Source organism: Neomonachus schauinslandi, chromosome 10 (assembly GCF_002201575.2).
Source record: "Neomonachus schauinslandi chromosome 10, ASM220157v2, whole genome shotgun sequence".
Classification (NCBI taxonomy): Eukaryota; Metazoa; Chordata; class Mammalia; order Carnivora; family Phocidae; genus Neomonachus; species Neomonachus schauinslandi.
This window is the reverse complement of record NC_058412.1, coordinates 112,125,420-112,146,389: the sequence shown is the minus strand read 5'-3', so window position 1 is coordinate 112,146,389 and position 20,970 is coordinate 112,125,420. Positions and strand designations below refer to the sequence as shown.

The following is a 20,970-nucleotide window of genomic DNA, read 5'->3' as shown; positions in this document are numbered from 1 at the left end:
GAAAGGAAGAGAGAATGAGGGATTAAGGGCAACTTGTGGACACATGAAACAAGTAATTCAGATAGTATTAACTACTGTTTTTTTGTGTTCATATGGCCTTCTAGGCAGTGCCACTTTGAAAGGGGGAAAGGTGGGGCACCTGGCTGGCTCAGTTTGTGGAGCGTGAGTCTCGGTCTCGGGGCTGTGGGTTCGAGCCCCACATTGGGTGTAGAGATTACTTAAAAATAAAAATCTTTTTTAAAAGAGAAATAAACGGGAAAAGGCAAGTTTCTATGATTTGTCTTTGCTTTCACAAGGTGCAAGTATAGGTATGTTCTCTCTGGGTTTGTTCTATAAATTCTGTTTCTCTTGCCAGTTTATGCTGCCTGATTGCTAGGAAGAATTCATTCTCTGCAGCAGTGCTGAGAAGGTGTTGTTTTCCTTATACAACTGCTTTTCCTCTGAACAAGCAGTCTTAAATCATGCAGCCTGTGCAATGTAAGCAAATTCCTCATTCTTGAGAAATCTTTGCCCTGTCTGGATTATGAGATGTTGTTCATTCACTGTGGTTGATCTAGGGATGGGAGGGTTTTTGTGGGTTTGTTTGTTTGTTTTTTAAGATAGAGACCCTAATAAACATTAGGGTTAAAAGAACTAATATAACTGTATTAATGTTTGAAATCAGACTTAACTTTTTAAATTTAAAGTTCGAGAATAATCTTTTCCAGTTCCACTAGGTAATTCATCTATAAAAATACATTGGCACAAATGATTAATCAGACATGCAGTTTTCTGGTATTGGACCATTTACTAAGCCTCTAATTTTCTTTTGAGTTGCTAGATTGAAAAACAGAAATATGGAGTAGAAGAGATTAGAAGGGGAGATTTGTTGAGGAGGGCAAGAGGAGTTTTTATTGAAATTAATTAGTTCTATATTCCATTTATGTTGATAAATATGATTTTGGCAGTATCCATTTTAACCTTATGGTTAGATGGAGTTTTCATTTCCTTGCATTTTATTAAAGAAGAGGTCAAACAGAACTGTATAACTGGCTTTGGTTGTAGGTGTGGTCTGACTTTAGTAGGGAAAATATTATTGACAAAATTTTTCAGTTGATTAATTGGCTTCTGTTAGGCTAAGCATTGAAGAAACAAAATGGAGCCATGTCTTCAGAGTAAGTCTGAAGGCTTTTTTGGGTAGAGGTAGTCATATGAAATCATTAACCTCCTTTTATGCAATTACATGAGAGCAGTAAGGATGAAGTTAGGTCACTTAAAGTGGAAATTATTGGGAAAGTTAATACTTTTTCTGTAAGTCAGATTTTCTTAAGGTATGCTTGTATTATAAACACTAGATAGGAAAATTGACCTTCAGGATATCTAGGACTCAAGACACTTTACCTAATTTCTAAATAAGCTGTTTATAAAAATTGCTAAAATAAGGTTTCTCCAGTATTCTCTTAGTTTTAACTCTTGTGGGGAGAAAAAGACAAATCTTAACTGTGGCCCTGTTATTTAACAGAGGAAGCTATAATGCTGGGAGAGAACGTGTGTGCAAAGGGGACACCTACTCCAGAACCCTTGAGTTGGTCTTCTGGTTCTCCTAGCTGTGTACCACATGGCCATAATAGGGGCCCCTACCTTTTGGAGGCAAACTTGATTTTCATTTCATTTTTTGAAAATAAACAAACCTTGATTTGATCAACAAATAATATTTAGTGAACACCCTGCAAGATACAGAGCCTTGAACTGGGTACTGTAAAGGCAAAAGATAAATCAGACATGGATCTTGACCTCAGAGAGCTAAATTTAAGGAAATAAGGAAATTAAGATTTGAAGACTGCTGTATATGAGATACAAAGTGATAAGTTCAATAGCAATGAAAACACTTGAACCTTGTAGGCCAGCCACCTTGGCTTTGAATCCCGAATCTCTCCTGGATATTGATGGCCAAGCTACTGAACTTATTTAGGGTTTTTCTTACTTGTAGATGAAGAAAAGAAATGTCTACCTCATAGAACTGGAAGGTTAGACATTTAAAGCTGAGAGGCTCTTTTAGCTCCAGACTTGCAATATCTAATTGCTTATTCAGTATCCATTTTAATGTCTCATCCATTTTAACCTAAGTCCAAAACCTGACCTATGAGCTCTCTTCCAGAAGTTTTCTATCCCCATGAGTGGTATCAAAAGCCCTTCTAGGGGCGCCTGGGTGTCTCAGTTGGTTAAGTGTCTGACTCTTGATTTTGGTTCAGGTCATGATCTCAGGGTCGTGGGATCGGGCCCTGCATGGGGCAGTCTGCTTCTCTCCTCCCACTACCCCCCCCACCCCGCTTTCATGTTTGCTCACTCTCACGTGCACGCGCTCTCTAAAATAAATAATTTTTTTTTAATCTCTCTAGTCAGAAATCTGAAAGTCACCTCCCACTTCTTACCCCATTATCCAGTCCACCTGGAGCTATTGATTTTATACCATAAATTTTGTTCCTCAAATTTGTGCACTTATCTCCATTGCTACCACCGTAGGTCAGGCTTTCATCATCGCTCTTGCATATGCTACTGTTAACAGCCTTCTTCCTCCCTCAATCTATTCTGCTTGTCCCACACCCAGCCAGAGGGAACTTTTCTGCTTAAAACTCCTCTATGAGTTACCGTTACCCTTAACTGCAGATAAAACCTTAAAGGCATATTTGTCTCACGTTTGTTCTGCCTTTTATTCCCAAGACCTAGCATAGTATTTTTTCATAGTAGATGCTCATGTATTTAAGGGATGGACAAAGGAAGTAATGTATGAAAGAACCAGCCAATAATTGAGAAATCTAGACCATCCCTTTCTTTCATGTTAGGCTGTATATGAATATACATACACATTTACAGAGGTTGCAAGTGAAATTCTATTTTTGAATAAAATAATGTTTATCTTTGATGATTTCCCTTTCTTGTCTTTTTGCATCCCCCTCTTTATCCCCAGCCTATCACTCTCCCCCATCCCTCTTTGCACCATTTTATTTATCTGAGATTACTGAAGTACAGTTAAAGAACTCTTGCATTTCTTCTCCCTATGTAATGAAGGCCAACCATTTGACATTCATGTGAACAACTCTCTTATTATAAACAGATTGGTATGCATGTTAGTAAAGTGAAGCACCTCTTCAGGTGCTGCAAAAAGTAGTCCTCCCAATGGGGAATGAGGTCCACCAGTTCATAAATTAGGTCCCAGCTGATGAGCACAAAGCTGCAAGGGTCAGTCAAACAAGTACTTGATTGAGAATCTCAGGAGTTTCATTAGTGAATAGTCTTGCTCTGCTCTTCACAGAGAATGCCAAGGCCTTAAGAAAGCAGAGGAACACTGGGTGATAGCTTGATAGATACACAAACTAGTAAATAGGAGTTGGGGAATGTTTTCCATGTGACTCAGGTGATTTCCAGGAAAAAATGAAGTCTCGTTTTATGATGTCATATCCACCCATGATTTGGCCCTCCAAGGCTGGGAGTTACAGCTCCTTTAATTTTTGTATTTATTTAAAGAAAATATGGTTAAATTGGTAAATTTTATGTTTTACCACAGTTTTTATGAATGTTTCAGGAAAAATGAGAGTGGTACAAAGAACATCTGTATCCCCTTTACTCAGATTTACCTATTATAATTTTTTTTAAAGATTTTATTAATTCATTTGAGACAGAGAGCAGGAACTGGGGTGGAGGAGGGACGGGGGAGAGGGAGAAGCAGACTCCCCACTGAGCAGGGAGCCCAATGGGGCTCAGTCCCAGGATCCCTGAAATCATGACCTGAGCAGAGGGCAGATGCTTAACCGACTGAGCCACCCAGGCGCCCCTACTATTTTAATATTTTATATTTTACCCCATTTGCTTGTGAGTGTACTCTTGTGTACACCTAATCTACCATCTAAATGTTCTGTCATTTGATCCGATAGTATTTGTGTGTGGGTGTGTGTGGTGTTTTGTGTTTTGGTTTTGGTTTTTAAAGGCAATAGGGTTTTTTTGTAAAGATTTTATTTGCGAGAGCGCATGCGTGCTCATGCACCAGCCGGTGGGGGCGGCAGAGGGGGAGGGAGAAGCGCGCTCCCCGCTGAGCCGGGATTCCCCACACGGGGCTTGATCCCAGGATGGCGGGACCATGACCTGAGCCGAAGGCAGCCGCTCAACCCCCTGAGCCCCCCAGGCGCCCCTAAAGGAGGTAGAAGTTGACTGAATACACTGCAAAGTAGCAGCAGGCCGGACAGCAGAGGAGAGGCTGTCTGCCGCAGGGCAGTGGGTGTGGTAGTGCTGCTGCTTATATCCTTTACCCCGCTCCAGTACAGCATACAGCCTAGGAATGGGACAGTGTATAGTCATGTCTCTTCTGTCTTGCCTTTTTCATGTTTTATAATATTGACATTTTTGAGTACAGTGTATTCCCCCCCTCTTTTTTTTATAGAAGCTTCCTCGTTTTCTGTTTGTCCAGTGTTTCCTTGTAATTAAGTTGAGGTTACACAGTCTGGGCCAGAAAACTGCATAGGTGATGTGTTCTCAGGTTATGAAATCTGAAGACGCAATACATTTTTAATTAAATGCAGAGTAAAGGGAATCAACAAATGCTATAGGAATCGTTGAAAGGAGATAAATAGATTGGAATGGTCAGGAAGACATCACAGTTTACCAATTAGGTAGATTTAGTTTACTGATCTGGTAGAAAACATGTTTCTAAATAAAATTCACCACTTTTCCTTCTGTGTCAAATTTTGCATTAGGTAATGCAATATGTATTACTGTCTTCTACCAGTTTTTATTAAGCTTACTCCTGTATTAAACAAATCAAGAGGAAATTATTTGTTTTTAAATTTAATGAAATTGTCTTTCAAATGGTAATTAAGGATCTGCTGATTATTATGCAAGGTTCCCCAAGTGATTTGGATCAATATAAAAAGACAGTGAACTTTAATGTATGAGAACAAGTCTTTATTCCCTTCCTGGTTTCATCAACCATTAGAGTCAGCCTGACGGTTTGTACTCCTGGCTTTGCCACTATTCTAGAGCCTTTTAACACTCCTACTTGAGCTATAGAAAGCTGTTCTTGCCAGTAATTTCTGTAGATTGTGTAAATGGTAGTAATGTTGATGGGTCTCTCCTTGATGCCATTTTTCCCTTCCAGGCTATCTTATAAAGAACGTCCAGACTTTAGATAGGGAGGTAACAAGCTACTTTGCAGAGTACAATTAGGGCCAATTTAATTTTAAGTAAGTTTCTTGGGTTTATTATTATTTTCTTTCCAAGTTATAGGAAACACTGTGGTTAACACATTTGGGACCTAGTCATTGGTTAACAGGTAGAAGAGCCAGAGGTATATTTGAGGCCATTATTGTAAGATGATTTTTTTTCTTCTCATATGCTTTTAAAAAATAATTCCTTGGCCTTTATGCACTTTGTGTTCGCAGTTTAAAGAAAACAGGTCTGAAACAAGGTCTTACCCCCAGCTGCTTCTGAACACAGTGACCACCAGATCTCCAAACATCAAGTCCACCTTCGTTCGCCAACCTGTCTGACATGTCGGGACCCGTGCCAAGCAGGGCCAGAGTTTACACAGATGTTAATACACACAGACCCCGAGAGTACTGGGATTATGAGTCACACGTGGTGGAGTGGGGGTAATTGTTTCCTTTTACTTCACTGTCCTCACTCAAAGGGCTGACTCTTGTGGATTTGTTGAGTAATTTGTATCAGGAATCCTTCCTGACTGTGCATTTATAAACTTCAAGATTGAAACCTCATTTGTGTTTACTTCTGCAGTGGAGAAGCAAGGTATTGCTTTGGCAAATTAAGAGTTTTGATGGGTTTACCATGTAAAAATTATTTCCGTCTCTTACTCTTTCCTTGGACTTATATATTCTGGATAAAAGGCTGGTAACAAAGAGTTACCTCTCAGCTCATCTCAGCTAAGGGCTTCACAGTTAGGTGAGAATTAATACTTGAGAGACTTTAAAAACACCAAACTCTTACATAAAATATTTTTGCGGTCAGAGAATGTTGTCCCATGATGATACTGAAGGTTGAAACAGATCTCCACAAAGACGTCCTCTGTATGATAGAAGCAAAATTAAACCCTTGTCAGCATTTGCCCTTATCATGAGGCTAGCCATTTGTAACATGGAATTCAACCCAAATTCCATTTTGAACAGTTGCAGTTTACCTGAACATCTGTGTTTGCCCCTCATTCTCTGTGCAGTCTCTTTTGGATGTTTGCATCTGTTGTCCCAACGTGTATGCAGTTAATTGATCAGGTCATACTTATTGTGATAAAAGCCTTTTGACATGAAATACAAAGAAAGCATTTGAAAACACATAAAGCTACAGCTCCCATATGCTGTATTTTATGTCTGTTCACATGTACATAACCTGCAAGTGGTTAAAGGTAGTCTCCCAAAATTGGCATAAGGATGTATTGTCAGCCTGATGGGACCAGGATTTTTAATAGTAAGTGCATTGCCTCTGCACAGAGGCACAGTGTGCTTCAAAGATACCATCAAGAACCAGTGGTATCAATAAATGTCATAATTGATATTCTAACAATTCCCCTCATATCACAGGCTTTGGACTCTAGGAATACCTGTGTTTTGCTAAGGAAATTTCAACCACTCTCTTCAAATTGAGTGCTTTGCACTTAGTTGTGCTTAAATAACACTCAACAACCCTTTTGAGTTTTTGGCATGGTGCTCTTTGCTTGCTTGCATTTGTTATCTGTGCCCACCCCACAGAATTCAACCAGAACTAAGAGCTTCCTTCCCCTTGACCTGCCTTAATACATTGTCCATTGTCCTTAGTACCTTTTGCCTTACTGTTCATTCACTTTCTTTTTAGCTGCTTTAGGAAAATGGATGGCTAATTTGTTATTTGGATTTTCAGTGTCTCCAGCAGGAGTAAATAGAATTCAGACCTTATGAAAAGGACCATGTTTGTCATTCTTTAAAGCAAAGTCATCTAAGTTGTATTCAGAAGCAGGGAGAAAATGTTGACATTTCCCTTATTTTTTACCTCTGATGATGCTAGTAATCCTGGGATATGGGTAAAAGTGAGGAAGGGACACCTTATTATGGTTCATGATCTGTGGTGTGATTTGCAAACTCCACTACATGCTCAGGGTTCGCCTTGGAGGCCAAGTGGGAGGTCAAGCCTATATGTTGAAAGCCACTTATCTGCAAAAAGGCCCATTAAAAATCAGCTGCTTCCAAAGTGCGCCTGAATTGAAATATTCTTGCAATACGTATTGACTGTCTGCTGGGCCAGGCATGAGAGGACAGGAATATATAAAAATTATTCTCTAAGGGAAAGCTGTTTGTTATTGGACACAAACACAACAAACCCTAATAAAAGCTAGGTATGTATGGTATGCCAGTAGAAATATAAACAATTTGGTATTTGAAAGAATAATTGAAAGGCTTACATTTTTGTAATTCTAGGACTTGGAACACACATTTTTAATTAATGGCCCAATTTTTAAAGTACAGAGATTATTTGAAGTACCTTTCATTTCTTTTACTCCTCCTGGTAGTAATTTTTTAAAGTTAATTAGTGCCCTATAGTTTGAATTTTTAAAATCATTGTGACTTTGAGTCTTTCTGTTTACAGTAATCAAGATGACTACCAGCTGGTTCGAAAATTAGGCCGGGGTAAATACAGTGAAGTATTCGAAGCTATCAACATCACAAATAATGAAAAAGTTGTTGTTAAAATTCTCAAGGTGAGTATAAGAAGAGAGAGATTATAATTTCAGAGATATTTGGAATTTAGATTTTTTTAAGTAATAGTACTTAAAATTTTTTTAAAAATAACTTTTTAAAAGTAGCATTTGAAAGGGTTTTTGGAGTGCTTTAACACCTTTATTATATCCTATGAAATTGTTAGAAGAGGTTCTCTTTATTTGACAGATCAGGAAACTGAAGCAAGATAAGTGATTTGACTCAAGTCATACAGCTAAATTTTGATAGAGGGAGGGAGTAAAGGTTCAATCTTCTCTCTTCCAGGTCTTGCCTAATACTGATTTCCTAGATTTTTAGTTACAGTCCATCCTTTTGTTTTCAAGAAGTTGTTACTTCTTCTGTGTAAGGATAAGGAGTCAGAAATGCAGGCCTTTAAATAGCAGGCAGATACCATCAATGCAGCTAGTCTGATGTACGTGCCCGTATTGGAGGATGTGAGTGATGGGTAGACTGCAGCATGTGCTCCAGCGCCGGCTGATAATTGCTTCGCAGTAGTGAAGTCTAGTGTTACTGGATACTCTTTGCAAAAAGAAAGTAGAAATTTATATTTATATATAAATTACCCTGATTGTTAAATGTTGGCTCAGGAGTTTTTAAAAATGCTCTACAGGCCAGGTTTGGTCAATATGCAACTTGTAAGTTAATTTTAACTGTACTGTGCAATATCAGATGCCAGGAACTTAGCATATAGTTCCTTGCCATGGGAACTTTTATGTATTTGACACTGAGAAGCAGAGGTTCCCAGACTTCCTCAATTGATAGCCACCCATATTGTTTCAGTAAGCTTTAAGTAGCTAAGTCCAAATAACAAAGTGTTTATTTTAGCTTGGGTGCCATTTAAAATGCTATATACATAGATTGAAAGAAAGATGTCATTTTATTCTTATATAACCATAATTGATTAGTATTGGGATATGTACATACACCTGTCAACCACTGCACAGTTTCTCAAATGTTGGAATAAGTTGGACACCAGTAGCTTCATGTCCTTTTCAACATTGATTTCTGTACAGTATTTGCTTTTTATCACAGCAGCAGCTAAAAACCCAGCTTCACAAAAATGCGTCATCAAAAGGGATGTAGTGCAATCTAATGTTGAAACTATGAACGATCTCAGGGTGGTAGTATACTCTGTATCTGGCAGATACTGGGCATTGATCTATTTTTCCCTCAAAAATTAAAAATTTCACAGAGTCCCCATGAATTTGCTATGGTGCCATGGCACACCTTATGGGAAACAGAAAGTTTAAGTATTTCTATCTGTCTTATACACGTAGAAAGAGAAGTAGGCTGGATATCAGAACATGTGGATTCTAATCCATAATACTCTAAAAGTAATTAACCTTGGTAGTCCTTTTAACTATCTAAGATGTTTGCTCATCTGTGCAAATGAGATAATCTTGCTTTCCCTGTCTTTCTCAGAGTTGATATGAGGATCAAATAAAAAATTATATATAGAAATAACACTTTGGAGGCAGAACTTCTGTGTAACTGTAGGATGATACTTACATGGAAAGGGATATGATAAAGTAATAGGTTATCTAGAGTCATATAAAAGGCACGAACAGTAGGTTTCACAGTTCAGAAGAAGGTGGTGGTTAGGAAAAGGTCCCAGGAGCTGTTTTCAGGCCCTGAATGGAAGGAGGATTTGGGTAGGTGTGGGTGGGAGTGGAGAAGGGGGGAGTGTGATTTAGAATGCACAAGATAAGAAAAGAGGAAGAAACAAGTGAGAAATGTTTCATGTGGAAGATGTCAAGTGACCATACATGGGAGGTGAACTTGGAAAGGGAGATTAAATTGGTGGTCACCTAGAAAATATCATCTCTGCATTTTGAGTGGGGGCTGGGAGTTGAAAAGACTTTTTTCAGCTCAGTCTTTTCCTAACTGTACTGTATATTTTACTGTAATTATATAGATGGTTATAAGTATAGATGAAGTTCATTCATAAACTGTATTTAAAGTTTTTAATCTCTCCCACCTTTTTTTTTTTAATATTTTATTTATTTATTTGACAGAGAGAGAGATAGCGAGAGCAGGAACACAAGCAGGGGGAGTCTCCCACCTATTTATTAAGACAGAATAGTTGTGTTGATCACATTAAATTAGGGTTTAAGTCACCTGCCTGGTCTATCACAAACCAGCTTTTTAAGTTTATAGATTTTAAGGAGGAAAGTTTCATAAACCAGTAGCTTTTCGCCAAAAACTGGCAGTTGGGAAATAGTGATTTAGTAGAAAACAGGCTAGATTGATGGGTTAGTCCCTGGAAGGTAGAAAGATCTCCCAGATACTCTAGCAGATGATAAAGATCTGATAGTTGAAGCAAAAAGAGAAAACTTCCAGTTAGCCTGCTTCCCAGTCAGAGTGTATTGAGTTCTTTTTTTTTATTTTATTTTATTTTTATTAAAGATTTTATTTATGTATTTGACAGAGAGAGTCACAGCGAGAGAGGGAACACAAGCAGGGGGAGTGGGAGAGGGAGAAGCCGGCTTCCCGATGAGCAGGGAGCCGGATGCGGGGCTCGATCCCAGGACTCCGGGATCATGACCCGAGCCGAAGGCAGACGCTTAACGACTGAGCCACCCAGGCGCCCCAGAGTGTATTGAGTTCTAATAGCAAGGCTAAGAGCTGTGGATTGAATTAAATGTGGACTGTGGGAGTCTCTATTAGTAACAGTTTCCATTTATTGTCTAATTTGAATTGGCCCCTATTCTAACTGTGGTATTTACATTACAATGGTTCTTCCAGGCAAGTGTAAATTCAGAAACAAAGCTGCATAGCTACATAGCCAGATTTTGAGGATGGTCTGTATCCAAGACTTGCTTGCTTGTGTCTGTATCACGTGCTTAGGACTTAAGGCAAGGTTACAAGAGTTTACGATACGGTTTGGTAGTTCCTAGACCTGGAGTATCAAACCTAGGAAGTATCTAAGAATTGCTCTCTAGCTGCAATCTCAAGATTCTGATTCAGCAGTTCTAGGTGGGACCTAGGAAACTGTATATGTAAAAATCCAGGTGACTGTTGATCATGATTTTAGTAACCACTAATGTTGATGAAGAGATGATACATACTTAAAACAATTTCTAAGAATCATATGCAGTGTATCAGTAGTCTGAGGTAACTGACACCCTAGGAAAGACCTACATACATGGTCCAGGGTAGCAGACATGGGCCACATGGGGCTACTGAGCATTTGAAATGTGGCTAGTGCAAATTGACATATGCTGTGAGGATAAAATATACTCAATTTCAAAGGCTTAGTACAAAAAATATATATATATAATTGCTTATTAGTAATTTTTTATATTTACATGTTGAAATGGTAAGATTTGGGATACGTTTTTGTTAAATATATTGAAATTTGTCTGTTTCTTTTCACTTTTTTAATGTTACTAGAACATTTAAATTAAAATACACGTGTGTGGGGTGCCTGGGTGGCTCAGTCGTTAGGCGTCTGCCTTCAGCTCAGGTCATGATCCCAGGGTCCTGGGATCGAGCCCCGTGTCGGGCTCCCTGCTCAGTGGGAAGCCTGCTTCTCCCTCTCCCACTCTCCCTGCTTGTGCTCCCTCTCTCTCTGTGTCTCTGTCAAATAAATAAAATCTTTAAAAAAAATAAATAATAATAATAATAAAATAAAATACACATGTGGCTTGCATTGTATTTCTTTTAGACTAGCACTACCCGAGCTATTTAGTAGGAAGGCTTTGTGGAGGAAGTGCAGTTGGACCAAAGCCCTCTTCAGAAAAATGAAAAGGATGTCTGTATGAGAACAGATGTAAAAATGATGGATGAGGATGAAGGAACATGGAAAATATACTCAAGGGGCTCTGCAGAGTGGTCTTTTTAAAATGGAGGGGGGGGGGTTCATTTATAGGAATATTGGCGATAAAGCTAGACAGATATTAAGGGTTATATCCCAGCCATATTCAGATATATGTACTCCTGTTGATCATTTTTACCCATAATGAAAGGCTTAGGGAACTTAACGTAATGTGCTGTTGGCACACAGCCAGCAGGTAATGACAGTGTGATTCACCTTACACAGTCTGACTCCACAGCCAGCATTTAACCCACAGTTACGCTGCACAAAGATGGTTTGGCCATCCTTGCTGTTGGTCCTGACTTCCTTTAAGATTTTTTTTATTTATTATATTTTAGGCGGGGAGAGAGAGAATCCCAGCAGACTGCGGTTTGCATGGAGCCCAATGTGGGGCTCAATCTCACAACTCAGATCATGACCCGAGTCAAAACCAAGAGTCAGAGGTTCAACCAGCTGAGCCACCCAGGCGCCCCTAGGGTGTTTATAGACTTAGAGGAAGGAGTGGAAAGAGCCCATTCTTCATCCTAATTGACAAAAGAGATTTTTATAAGCTAGATCTTAGTGTTACCGTTTACATTCCTAGTTTGTATAGTTTTAAAAAGTTAACGTGCTAAGATTGACAACTGGAATTAAATGCTAGTTCTGCAGAGGTCTGGTCTTTGGGATGAAGACTTTTCTTTCAATTCTACATTTGCTAAGTACCGCAGAATACCTGGCACAGGGCTTGAAGGGGATTCAGAGATGAGACTGGCACATGTCCTTCCTTCAAAGAGTTCATAAGTAAGCCATTTATGTAATACTTTACGTATTGAAATACTCTGAACTAATTTCACTAATACACTTTCATCCTTTTAGCCAGTAAAGAAGAAGAAAATCAAGCGTGAAATAAAGATTTTGGAGAATTTACGAGGCGGTCCCAATATCATCACACTGGCAGACATTGTAAAAGACCCTGTGGTGAGTATAGTAGGCGCTGGCAAGGCCCACCAGGGCTGAGCTGGTGTTTGACCCAGAGCACAACTGCCCTCTTTATTTTCCCCCCTCGACCGTTAAGTCCTGCTTTAAAAGTGCTTAATCAGTTATACCATTTAACTAGCTTGGGTCTTTCTTTCAAAGAGACCTCCACCCACAGACTATTTCTTATTCTTCTAGGCTAAGAGACTGATAGCACTGGAAACTGAAATGTGTTAATCCATTTTGCAAACTCAGGTCCGATGCCGATGGGCGATGGGCGCATTGTCGGGCTGCCTACAGCCTGGTGAGACTTCAGCTCCATGTCTTCTGTTTGAAATCCATCCCAAAAATGACCCAAGTGTGGTGATGATCAGAGCGGGGAGGGCTTGTAGCAGTAGAGGGTTTCCTACTACTGAGGCAAGGACTACCAAATTCACCACGTAGTATCCGCAAACATTGTGCCCACTAAAGCTGCCAGGGTTGTTGCTAATGTGTGTTTTCTTTTTCTTTCCCCTAGTCACGAACCCCTGCCTTGGTTTTTGAACACGTAAACAACACAGACTTCAAGGTATAATATATAACCAACCATTTCAAGGTGTTGGGTTTTTAGACCATGTAGAAAGCCTTTTAGTGATGTTACTGTTAGAAGAGCTTCCTTCTGACTTGCTTAAAAAGAGCTTTTCATCCTTCCAGTGCTAAATTTTAAGGTAGAGAAACTCCTGTACAAGCAGTGTCCACTTCCCACATCTTGATATTTTGCTCTTTCGTTCGTTTTGTGCTCTTCTTAATTACCAATACATTTACTTCTCACCACCTCTACCATTCATTTAACAGTTTCTGCAGACATCAAACCTAATAAAAGGCCACAGCACATGTTCAGTCAGGACCTGGCTGTAGGGCATTTCACTTTAAAACAACTGTATTCAAGAAGGAAGGTATTTGGGGCGCCTGGGTGGCTCAGTCGTTAAGCATCTGCCTTCGCCTCAGGTCATGATCTCAGAGTCCTGGGATCGAGCCCCACATAGGGCTCCTTGCTCTGAGGGAGGCCTGCTTCTCCCTCTCCCACTCCCCCTGCTTGTGTTCCCTCTCTCGCTGTGTCTGTCTCTGTCAAATGAATAAATAAAATCTTTAAAAAAAAAAAAAAGAAGGAAGGTATTTTGTATGTACAAGCAAGGACTGCTTATACCTTGGGACTCCTCAGAACCTCTGGGCTATAGATCTTAAAAGGGGATGGGTAGAGAAGGGTGGTGTAAATTCTGGTATAATATAAACCTCTACAATAGATCTCTGACTTCCATCCCATCCAGTGGCCTATTTATTTCAAATAGTTCTTAACACCAAACAGGTGTACAGCACAGGAATATGGGCACTCTCTTGGGTTACAAGCTGTAAAGGTGTTTGACTTGGCTTCTGCACCAGTCCAGTATTAAGAATGTTACATATCAATAAATGGGTGAATCCTTTGCTGAGAGAAGGAAAAAGAACTATTTTAGAATCAGAACAATAACTTCAAGGAAAACTGTCAGAGGATATCACTAACCATTTAATGATATGTAGATGTAAAAAAAATCTGCAACTTTTTGGAACCAGGAAAGGATACATGACAGTTGTTTGGAGTTTACTTTCAAATTGGGACAGGAATAATTCTGTTAAATTGACAGATTTGTCAGCAAGCCATCTTGCATACCCACTGCTGATCCACAGTGTCTATAACTATGTAAGCCAAAAATGGGTTAGTTCCCTACTAAGGAGGTTGTATATTTGCCAAAATGCCTTGTATGAGAAGGTCTAGAGATAAGTGAAAAGCAGACCAAAGCAAGTGTATAACATCAATGCATGTTGCATATATAAATTGAAATCCAGTAGTGGATTATAGCTTGAGCAATACAAGTTTAAGTAAGTCTTCACTTCTACATATAAAGACCCAAAGTATCTCCTTTAAAAAGCAAATTTTCTGGGGTGCCTGGGTGGCTCAGTCGTTAAGCATCTGCCTTCAGCTTAGGTCATCATCCCAGGGTACTGGGATTGAGCCCCGCATCGGGCTCCCTGCTCGGCGGGAAGCCTGCTTCTCCCTCTCCCATTCCCCCTGCTTGTGTTCCCTCTCTCGCTGTGTCTCTCTCTGTCAAATAAATAAAATCTTAAAAAAATAAAATAAAAAGCAAATTTTCTGTTGGAGAAGTAGAGACCAGTGAACAGGCAGATCTTGGAACAGTGGCAAATGAGCCAAGCCTTGGTTTGAATCACTACAAAGATGAGAAATTGCCTTCCTATCAGCATTATTTTCATGGCTCAAATGTTGCGTTTGTCTTTAACAGCAATTGTACCAGACGTTAACAGACTATGATATTCGATTTTACATGTATGAGATTCTGAAGGTAAGGGAACCTGGAATACTAAATATCTTTAGTTTGATTTTCCTTTTGTTAAATAGTCCAATTAACTGTGGAAAAACCAGTGAGTTACTTTTGAAAAGTATGTTGAAAGAAGGGGCCTCCTCATAAAAGGTCTTAGTAAAAAGCATTATGGAATAGAGTCCAGTAGGAATGTAATTTAGAATGCTTTGGAAACGGCATTTAGAAGTGAGCTGGGACCCCTTTAAAAAGTATTTGTTATCTCTGTCATGCTCCTGTGAAAGTTACAATTAAATTGTCAAAACTTACAAAAATAACTTCTGATATGCTAGCTTCTGGTATACTTTACTTAAAATTCAACAAGTGAAACCGTAAACTAACTCACCCCTCAAAGGGTCATTATCCTAAGGATTATGTAAATCTCTCCTTAAGAGATTGCTGACTTAGAGTGGACTTTGATTTCTCAAGTGGGATCACCAATTATCTTGCTCCTAACAAGCATTAAGATCAGGTTTATAGATGAAAAATTGCTACAAGGTGGCTAAAGTTTCTTACCAAATGACGGTTGCTATAAAGCCTGCATTTGAACCTTATAGTGCCCTAAAGAGACCATGCCAGCAGAGATATTTGATTTTTCCGTTGGCTTATGCAGTATTGTGGCAAGCAGGACCTCACAAAGTTAAGGATACACTTGTCTAACCCTGGGAACCATAAGAACCCAGGTTGCCCTTCAGGAAGGACAAGAACTTGGCCAGTGACATCAGCTGGCTTGAAGGCTGGGATTAGCAAACCCCAAAGGTTATGCTGCTCAGTTCACCCTAGTTTCAGATTGGACATGGTTTTCAAATCAGATTTGATGTCATAAACAAGGTACAGGGGACAAACAGTAAAATTTTTGTCTTTGTGGGCCATAGGGTCTTTCTCACACTACTCATATCTGCTGTGGTAACAGAAGCAGCCAGAGACGATATGTAAACAAATAGGTATGGCTATGTTACAATAAGACATTATTCACAAAAACAGGCAGCAGGCCATATTTGGCCCATGGGCTGTGGTTTGCCATCCTCTATTGTGGACTCTTAGCTGCTAGAGAATTATTGTTCTTCAAATGAGAGGTTTATAGGACAGACCAGTTTTCTTCTGATGGGCCTATGTTTGTGAAAATAATCCAGCCTTTGGGTAAGGGGGAGAGATTGGAAGTAATGCTATTGGTATACACTTTGGGTGTTTTTGAACAGAAAGGAAGTTGAAACAACAGTGTAGGAACAGAACTTGAGGGCGCCTGGGTGGCTCAGTTGGTTAAGCGACTGCCTGCGGCTCGGGTCATGATCCTGGAGTCCCGGGATCGAGTCCCGCATCGGGCTCCCTGCTTGGCAGGGAGTCTGCTTCTCCCTCTGACCCTCTTCCCTCTCACGCTCTCTGTCTCCCATTCTCTCTCTCAGATAAAAAAAAAAAAAAAAAAAAAGGAAAAGAAATTGAAGTTCAGAGGCTGTGAGTTTGCTTGACTATGGAATCTTGAACAGGTGTCTGAAGAATAGGGTGGGAGTGATTGTCCTAACCTTGACTCCCAGGGGTGAGGCTAGAAGGAAAACTATGGAGGAAAAAGATGACTTTAAGAAAATCACTTTTCAGCAAGCTAACTCTTTCTTTCTTACCTGTTCCTCCTACAGGCCCTGGATTATTGTCACAGCATGGGAATTATGCACAGAGATGTGAAGCCCCATAATGTTATGATTGATCATGAGCACAGAAAGGTAAAGTGATAGACTGCCAAGTGTTACTTATTTGTATGATAAAGTTATCAGCCCATCTTCAGCATCTGTCACAGTCACTGTTACCTACTAAGCACTTGATAAATGTTTGGTAAGTGAATGAACTCATTAATAAATCAGAATGTTGAAATCAATATTCATATTCCTAAGAATACTATCAAGAAGGAAACATTTGGGGCCCCTCGGTGACTCAGTCAGTAGAGCATTCAGCTGTTGATCTCGGGGTTATGAGTTCAGACCCCATGTTGGGCATAGAGATTACTTTGGAAAAAAAGGGGGGGAAGGAAACCGATTAATGGGCAAAACATTAGCTTTGGGCAAGAGAGCTGACTTCTGGTTTCATTTATTAAATAACTAGTCTCTTGAGGAAACTCCTTTCTCATTTGCTTCCTTTTTCTTACTTGTACAATGTAAATTGGTTTGTGTGCCACTAGGTTATTGTGAGAATTAACTATACACAGTTGTAATACAGATAAAATATTCAGAAAATGCTGCTGCTTAGTTGCAAGTGTCATGAGGTCCCTGAACTCTACAGATGCTTTTAATAGAGCTGCACTGACGACATGGCTTTATAGTCAGTTTTTTAAGGTGACCAGGCCCACCTTTTGTAGGCAGTGATGGCTATCCGTTGTAGACTTTGGAGACATAGTTGATTTATTCATCAGCTAATAATTCTTTTAGATTCACACTATGTAATAGGTATTGTTCTAGAGGCTGGAGATGTAGGTGTGAGACAAATAGACAAAAAAATTCTTGTCCATAGGAAACTTGCATTTGTGGGAGGCTGGTGGGATAGAAAGTTAAAAGTGATGTGGAAGAGGGACGCCTGGGTGGCTCAGTCAGTTAAGCGTCTGCCTTCTTCCCAGGTCATGATCCCAGGGTCCTGGGATCAAACCCCATTTCGGGCTCCGTGCTCAGTGGGGAGTCCCCTCTCTCTCTGCCCCTCCCCAGCTCTTGTACGTGTGCGTGCTTTCTTGCACACACTCTCTCAAATAAAATCTTTTTATAAAAAAAGTGATGTGGAAGAGAAATAAATCATGAATAGGGAACGGTGGAGGGTATTGCAGTTTTAAACAAGGTTGTAAAGGGAAGGTTTCACTGGGAAGGTGACATTTTAACGACACTTGGAGGGAGCCAGCCATGTAATCACAAAAACAAATGTGTCCCAGATAGAAGAAATTGCAGGTGCAAAGGCCCTGAGGCAAGAATGTGCCTGGCATGTTGGAACAGATAGAGCTGGAAAGCATGAACAGGTGGGAGAGGAACAAAATGAGATCAAAGAGGTAAAGAGAACCAGATCATGTAAAACCTTAAAGATCATTGTCAGGCCTTTTCTCTGAAGATGCAGAGCTTTTTTGCAGGGTTTGAGCAGAAGATTGACATATTCTCACATTTTAAAAAATTCATTACGGATCTGTTAGAACGATTAAAATAAAAAGTGGCAATACCACATACTGGCAAGAATGCAGAGAAACTTGATCTCATGCATTGCTGGTGGAAACATGGAGTGGCACAGCCATTTTGAAAAATGCCAGGTTGGGGCACCTGGGTGGCTCAGTCGGTTAGGTGTCTGCCTTTGGCCCTGGTCATGATCTCAGGGTCCTGGGATCAAGCTCCACATCGGGTGCCCTGCTCAGCGGGGAGTCTGCTTCTCCTCCTCTACCCCTCCCCCGACTTGCAAGCGCACTCTCTCTCTAATAAATCTTTAAAGAGAAAAAAAGAAAGAACGAACTAGTGATAATGCACAGCTTGCTGGATTTCATGCTGAGGGGAAAAAAGCAATCATAAAAAGTTACACTGAGTCCATTTTCAAAATGACAAAATTGGAGGTTGAGAACAGAGGGGTTGCCCCAGGGATTAGGAAGTGAAGGGGAAGGGATAGCACAAGGGACATCTGTGGTGATGAAACAGTTCTGTATCTTCTGGAAGTTCTGTGAGTCTACACATTGATAAAGTTGCAAAGAACTGCACGCCTTCATGCATGTAAAACTGGAAAATAAAGTCTGTCTGAATTGTGCCAATATTGATTACCTGGTTGTTGTGGTTTTTTTGTTTTTTTTTTTAAAGATTTTATTTATTTATTTGACAGAGAGAGAGAGATAGCGAGAGCAGGAACACAAGCAGGGGGAGTGGGAGAGCGAGAAGCAGGCTTCCTGCCAAGCAGGGAGCCCGATGTGGGACTCGATCCCAGGACCCCGGGATCATGACCTGAGCCGAAGGCAGACGCTTAACGACTGAGCCACCCAGGCGCCCTGATTACCTGGTTTTAATGTACTGTAGTTACGCAGCATGTTACCATTAGGGGAAATTGGGTGGAGGATATACAGAACATCTCCAACTTTGTGTGAATTTATAATCATTTTAAATGAAAAGCTTCTGCTCTGTATAGAAGAACAGAGGAAGAGGACAGGGGTGAATGCAAGGAGACCAGTTAGGAAAAAAGGCTATTGCAGTAAGTCAGATAGGAGGTGGTGATGGCAGAATGTGGTAGAGCCAATTGACAGATTTGCAGTACAGTGTATGGGAAACAATCCAGGTGATCTGTTCATGACAGCATGAATAGAATTACCTTTAACTGGGAAGGGAGAGGCTGAGTGAAGCAGGTTTGCAGGGAATAATCAAAGGTTTGGTTTTGGAGAGCCTCAGTGGCTCAGTCGGTTAAGCGACTGACTTCAGCTCAGGTCATGATCTCGGGGTCCTGAGGTTAAGCCCCTAGTCGGCTTCCAGGTCTATGGGGAGTCTGCTTCTCCCTCTCCCTCTGCTTGTTCTCTGTCTCTCTCCCTCTCTCTCTCAAAGAAATAAAAATCTTAAACAACAAAAAAATTGAGTTTTGATATGTCTGTTAGGTGATTGCAAGAGTCAGCTGGCAGGAGGCATGGGCCAGAGAGTACAGGTGGAAAAGGCTGAGGTGCTGTGAAGCCACAGACCAGAAATGGTCATCTGGAGTACTTGATAAGAAAAGAGAGTCAGAGAGAGCTCTGCAGCACTAATGTTAAGGGGGTAAGAAGAAAAAGCTACAAAGGTTATGCTTTCTTTTGTACCTTTTGTTACATTTTTCTTCATTACTGAAACAAGGAAAACACTGTATGTACCTAGTTAACAGTGAACTTACAGAGATGGTGCCAGAGTGTCAGGCGCTGCTCAGGCCCTACTGCTCATACTTCAGATCATTGTGCTTTGCACAGTGGGCAGATAAGGTTGCCTCTTGGGCTTGCCTACTTCTTTTTTTATTTTGTGGATACATTTTGATAGGAGCTGTTTATGTGGCTTTTCCCTTCATTCACTCAGCAAATTCTTCTTAGGATTTTATTCATTCATTCATTCATTCATTCATTCATTCATTTATGAGAGAGAGCTGGGGGAGAAGCTGAAGGAGAGGGACAAGCAGACTCCGTTCTGAGCGTGGAGCCTGATGCAGGGCCCGATCCTACAACCCTGAGACTATGACCCAAGCCAAAATCAAGAGTTGGATGTCCAGCAGGCTGAGCTACCTAGGCACCCCACAAATATTTTTTTCTGCATACTGGGCATTATGTTGAATTGTAAAAATTGCAGAAGTGAATTATACAGTCTTTTCCCTCAAGGAGCTTACAGTGCATAATTGAAAAAGAAAGGTGGAAAACAAATATACAATAAAAGAGTTGTAGATTCTATTAAAGAAATATATTTGAGGTTCAGGGGGTTAAAGGCAAGGATTAGTTCTACTTGGATAATTTAGAAAAGACTTCATTGAAGGGCTAACTTGAGTATCTCAAAAGATGGGGATATGTTCAGTTAGGAGTCTAGGTTAGACAATGGAAGACACTCTAGTCAGAGGAACAGTTTGAGAAATTGTGCAGAATTATAAAATGGGATGGTGTTTTTTAGGAACTATAAATCTCACTGGAGCACAGGAACTAGATCATGGAGAACCCTGTATGCCAAGCCAAGAAGTTTGATTTTTTTTTTTTTTTTTTAAGATTTTATTTGAGAGAGAGCACGAGCATAAGTGGGGGGAGACAGAGGGAGAAGCAGGCTCCCCACAGAGCAGGGAGCCCAATGTGGGGCTCAATCCCAGGACCCTAGGGTCATGACCTGAGCTGAAGGCAGACGCTTAACCCGCTGAGCCACCCAGGCGCCCCAAGAAGTTCGATTTTCATCCTAAATGCACTAGGTAGTCACTGGAAATGTTTGAGTAAGAGAGTGACATGGCTGGTTTTTTTTTTTTTTTTAAAGATTTTATTTATTTATTTGAGAGAGAGAATGAAAGAGAGCACATGAGAGGGGGGAGGGTCAGAGGGAGAAGCAGACTCCCCGCCAAGCAGGGAGCCCGATGCGGGACTCGATCCCGGGACTCCAGGATCATG

At 40.4% G+C, this 20,970-nt stretch overlaps 1 protein-coding gene across 4 annotated transcripts in view; it reads left to right on the top strand.

Moving 5' to 3' along the window:
- The window catches only part of CSNK2A1 (casein kinase 2 alpha 1), a 52,504-nt gene that overhangs the window by 21,585 nt on the left and 9,949 nt on the right, over positions 1 to 20,970 (top strand). For 2 of the 4 annotated variants that reach the window (XM_044918963.1, XM_044918962.1), the window contains exons 1-6: positions 5,336 to 5,621; positions 7,600 to 7,711; positions 12,403 to 12,504; positions 13,019 to 13,069; positions 14,817 to 14,876; positions 16,523 to 16,606. In XM_044918963.1, coding sequence (XP_044774898.1) covers positions 5,521 to 5,621; positions 7,600 to 7,711; positions 12,403 to 12,504; positions 13,019 to 13,069; positions 14,817 to 14,876; positions 16,523 to 16,606 — 510 coding nt within the window. In that variant the 5' untranslated portion in view covers positions 5,336 to 5,520. Of the gene's footprint in view, positions 1 to 5,335; positions 5,622 to 7,599; positions 7,712 to 12,402; positions 12,505 to 13,018; positions 13,070 to 14,816; positions 14,877 to 16,522; positions 16,607 to 20,970 lie in introns of those variants that run through there. The other 2 variants (XM_021689071.2, XM_044918964.1) reach the window with 2 other exon arrangements.